The following is a 4,987-nucleotide window of genomic DNA, read 5'->3' as shown; positions in this document are numbered from 1 at the left end:
CAGCATTAAGCAATCGGTCTTCTCTAAAGTCACTTACTTGTTTCACTGACTGCCATGCTGACTAAAAACGTATATTATATAAATGGGTGTGTGTGTGTGTGTGTGTGTGTGTTCCTGTTGGCTTTTCTGGATACTCGGCCCACGTGTTTCTCACTCTGTCACCAAAGTCAAGACCGGGGAGGACGTCACGTCACTTACCTTCACCCGCCAGGAGTGCGCGCGCGCCACAGTTAATGATAACCTCTCACGCGGTGCCAGGTTCAATTTAGACAGCCTCGCGTTTCTCGTGACGTTAGCTATGCTGTGTGTTTTGCTTGTCTGTAACATCCAGTCTACGGTTCCTCATGCCGCCTTCTAGTTCATCATCTACCGACTGTAGAAATTCTCATCGTGACGACCAATGAGGAACATCTAACGCTCTTGGTCCAGCATGTAAATATGTCCTGCCAGGATTCACGAACAGAATCGCGATAGTTCCGCTCACAGTGCAGCAAAGCAGAACACTTTTAACGTGAACTGTAGGCAGTTGTGCAACAGAACGTTGACAACATCAAGCTTTTTTATAAGAAAATCAGGACTTCGTATTCAGGTTTTCAAGAAAACGTGACAGCAATAAATAGTTTTTGATGCTACAAAAGGCTAGACATCTCCCTCTAGTGGTGAAATGCTTGTGTTGCAGACGTGGACCGTAGGCATCGTAAACTAAAATAACAGAGGGTCTGAGTGAACACACATGGCGCACCCGTGTAGGAGAATTGTGTAACACAAGCTGATCATATATTGACTAATATATATATATATATTGACGATTTCCTGAGAAAAGTGGGGAAGAATAACAGTGAAGGACCCCCCCCCCAAACCCACAATTCCTTGCAACCTTCCTTGCGGTTCATTCAAACATGGAGGAACAAGAGCGAAAGTTGAGGAGTGATATTAGCAGAGAAAGTAAACCTGGAGGAGGGACGGCTGAGAGTGCCGAGGTGGACCGGAGAGAGAGGAGGGAGACGGGAGAGGAGGGTCGCGGAGACGAAGGAGATGGCGGTAAAGATGGAGAACTTAAAGAGCAGCGTGACTCTAGACTGGACGTTAGCTCGGATCAGTTTGACCCAATGCTGGCGCTGTACTCGCCGGTGGTACCGCTGCCGTTCCCGAACATCCGGTGTTTTAATAACGTGGCGGAGTACGAGAGCTTCCTGAAGGGCGGCCGTGGGCGCGCGAAGCCCGAGAATGTGGCGAAGAAGCAGCGCGCGGCGCAGAGAGGCGTCGCGGACCCGGAGAGGATCGCGCGCCTCAAAGAGCTGATGGTGAAGAATCCGGCCAGTGAGGAGGACGCGGAAGAGGGCACGAGCGGGACTCGGAGGACCGGGCGTCGACAGAAAGCTCCGAAAAATGTGCTAACAAGAATGCCACGTGCGTGAGCAGCGCTTCTCTTCTCTAAAAGTTATCCTTTATATGTGTGTGTGCATGTGGGAGTGTGTGTGTGTGTGTGTGTATGTATGTGGGAGTGTGTGTGTCGGACTGTTGCATGTCTGTCATCTGTGCTGCCAGGTTGTACTTGTGTGGCGTGTAAATTATGGTGGATTAATGGTGTGTCAGCCTGTGGAGTTGTGTGAGTTCGTGTGTTAATGCTATTGTTTGTGTGTGTGTGTGTGTGTGTGTGTGTTAATGCTTTAATTGATAGTGTGTGTGTGTTAATGCTATAATTGATAGTGTGTGAGATTGAATGGTGTGTAAGCCTTAGGGAATTACTGAGGAGTTTCGTTAGTTTGTGTGTTAATGCTATTGTGTGTGTGTGTGTGTGTGTGACAGTGCTGGCTGGCAGTCCTCTTGGTACGCTGAATCGGTGTGTACAGGAGCACATCCGGGTCAAAGTTCACGTGCGCAGCTTCAAAGGCCTGCGAGGGGTCTGTGTTGGCTTCGTCGTCGCCTTTGACAAGTTCTGGAACCTGGTAAACACCCTCTCCAATCAATACCCATAATCCTCTCTGGATTACACAGACACCTGTCTCATTGTGTGTGTGTGTGTGTGTGTGTCTGTCTGTGTGTGTCTGTGTGTGTGTGTGTTCAGGCCATGGTGGATGTGGATGAAACGTACCGGGAGCCTTTGCTTGGACAAGCACTCTACCACGAGAAAGCTCTAACTGTCACAAGGGTAAGACACACACACACACACACACTCTACCACAAGAAAGCTCTAACTGTCACAAGGGTAAGACACACACACACACACACTCTACCACGAGAAAGCTCTAACTGTCACAAGGGTAAGACACACACACACACACACACACACACACTACCACAAGAAAGCTCAAACTGATACAAGGGTAAGATACACACACACACTGACTTCAACAGCTCCCTGTTGAAAGTAGAGAAGTGTTTTGAAATACTGAAATGTTTGTGTAGTTGTGTGTCTGACTGCCAATGTGTGTGTGTGTGTGTGTGTCTGTTTTGTAGCTGTTTGAAAAATGTAAACTGCAGGAGAAGGAAGAAGTTGCTACCTGTGAGAAAACACACTCGACCGAGACTACCAGCAGGACACAAACACACTCGACTGAGACTACCAGCAGGACACACACACACACTTTGGCTGCTGCAGGACACGCCCCCTCTGGGGGCCGGGTTAAGGATGACGGACAGAAGGGCAGAACGGTGTATGGACGAGTTCGAACCCGACACGTCAGTCAGCTGTTCATCCGTGGAGAGAACATCCTGCTAATAAACATCCCTAAGACGTGAGCCTGAGCTGGTGTGTGTGTGTGTGTGTGTGTACAAACATCTGGGTGCTGTGTGTGTGTGTACAAACATCTGGGTGCGTGTACAAACATCTGGGTGCAAATGTGTGTGTGTGTGTGTGTGCACAAACATCTGGGTGCAAATGTGTGTGTCTGCTGGTGTGTGTGATGAGGATTACATCTTTAAAGGTTGGTCACCTGAAGACTGCCTCCTGAAGTGCACACACACACACACACACCCTGCCGATCCCCACAGGAGTGCTGCTCCGTGACCTCTGACCCTGGTCAGCTGATCTGTGTGTGTGTATCATATTGATATCTGATGGCTGCTGCTGAATAAAGGCTCAATGTGAGATATGATGTGTGTGTGTGTGTGTTCCAACAAAGGGACAAATGTGGAGGGATTATTTCTGTACGTCTACGGTGTTTAGATGCGGAGGGATTAGATGTGTACGTCTACGGTGTTTAGATGCGGAGGGATTATTTCTGTACGTCTACGGTGTTTAGATGCGGAGGGATTAGATGTGTACGTCTACGGTGTTTAGATGCGGAGGGATTAGATGTGTACGTCTACGGTGTTTAGATGCGGAGGGATTAGATGTGTACGTCTACGGTGTTTAGATGCGGAGGGATTAGATGTGTACGTCTATGGTGTTTAGAGATTAGATGTGTACGTCTACGGTGTTTAGATGCATTTCTGAGGCTGGCTGCCATACACTGCAGTTCCTCTTGTTGACCAGCAGAGGGCCAGTGACCCCTTGACCTCTGAGACAGCCCCACCCGCCGTCTGATCTGGTTCTTTAGGACGGTGGACACCTAAAGGCCAACATGACCTCACCCATAGCGTCACACACACTTAAAGGCCAACATGACCTCACCCATAGCGTCACACACACTTAAAGGCCAACATGACCTCACCCATAGCGTCACACACACACACAAACACGCATGCTCACAGGCAAACACACACACACACACACACAAACACGCATGCTCACACACACAAACACGCATGCTCACACACACACACACACACACACAAACACGCATGCTCACACACACACACACACACACACACACAAACACGCATGCTCACACACACACACACACACACACACAGACACGCATGCTCACAGACTCGCACACAACACCAGTCAGCTTGAGTTGAGTTCTTTAATGTCATAAAGAAATGATTAGATACAATCAGCTGTTCCACGTGGTCACCATGGATATTTTGTTTCTTGCTTCAAATTTGCATAACGATCTAGTGTTCTCAGTAACCATGGCTACGACTGGGGCGATGCCCAGAGGAGCGGAATTTGGTCGATTAGACGAGGCGCCTTGATTGGCTGGAAGGCTTGCGTTAACGCCGTACACGTTCTTACACACACACACACGCACACACACACACGCACAAGCTCTCATTCGGCAGTGTAAGGCTCTCTGATAGCGTGCTCACTCTCTCTCTCTCACTCTCACACACACACACATACATACATACAGAATAAAACTTTATAAAAAAGATAGGTCATGCATACACACAGGATGGAAACTCACTTTTCTTGTTAAAAAAATAAAACACATTTGAAGGCCACATGTGGATAAGAAGCTCCCTCACTCCTCCTCCCCCTCTCTTCATCAGCCTCTTCTCTCTCTCCATCAGCCTCTTCTCTTCCTCCTCCTCCTTCTCTCTCTCTCTCTCTCTCTCATCAGCCTCTTCTCTTCATCAGCCTGTTCATCTCCTTCTGAAGATCATGGGTATTTCTCAAAGTCAAGGAAGGATCAAGGCTGCTACGTCATTGAAGGACCGTTCCAAGGTCTAGGATCCTTCGAATTCTCCCCAAAACAGTCCTCTGTTCTTCGAGGATGCGGTCGGGTCTCCTCCAGCCCTTGCCAAGGAAGCATCCTTGACTTTGAGAAACACCCCATGTCGCTTTGCTCCTGCCAATCATAACCAGACCAGATCAACACACACTCTAAAGGCCTCTCTCTCTCTCGCGCGCGCGCACGCGCACGCACACACACACACACACACACACACACACACACACACAAGTGGAAAAGGGGGTGGGGCTTCATGATTGAGATTCTCTGAAGTTTGCAAATTTCTCTGCATCCTTAAATCACATCATCATTAAAATGATTACTCTTACTTCATTAGGCATACATGCGCACACACACACACACACACACAACTCTGCCCACTGATTAAAGTGTGTGTCTGTGTGTGTGTGGCAGTTTCTGAACAG

General features: G+C 48.5%; 2 protein-coding genes across 3 annotated transcripts in view; one reads left to right on the top strand and one right to left on the bottom strand.

Moving 5' to 3' along the window:
* Positions 1-373, bottom strand: part of thg1l (tRNA-histidine guanylyltransferase 1-like) — an 8,256-nt gene extending 7,883 nt beyond the window's left edge. The window contains exon 1 of one of the 2 annotated variants that reach the window (XM_012825472.3): positions 199-373. The gene's annotated coding sequence lies outside the window, so the exon portion shown is untranslated. Of the gene's footprint in view, positions 1-37; positions 57-198 lie in introns of those variants that run through there. The other variant, XM_012825473.2, reaches the window with a different exon arrangement.
* A 36-nt stretch (positions 374-409) lies between these two features.
* Positions 410-2,797, top strand: lsm11 (LSM11, U7 small nuclear RNA associated). The gene is made up of 4 exons (XM_031568721.2): positions 410-1,410; positions 1,810-1,949; positions 2,069-2,152; positions 2,461-2,797. The coding sequence occupies exons 1-4, from the start codon at positions 900-902 to the stop codon at positions 2,740-2,742; spliced, it is 1,017 nt and encodes a 338-aa protein (XP_031424581.1). The 5' UTR covers positions 410-899; the 3' UTR covers positions 2,743-2,797.
* Positions 2,798-4,987: the final 2,190 nt, after the last annotated feature.

This window comes from Clupea harengus, chromosome 6, assembly GCF_900700415.2.
Source record: "Clupea harengus chromosome 6, Ch_v2.0.2, whole genome shotgun sequence".
In the NCBI taxonomy this organism is placed as follows: Eukaryota; Metazoa; Chordata; class Actinopteri; order Clupeiformes; family Clupeidae; genus Clupea; species Clupea harengus.
This window is presented reverse-complemented; position numbering and strand designations above follow the sequence as displayed.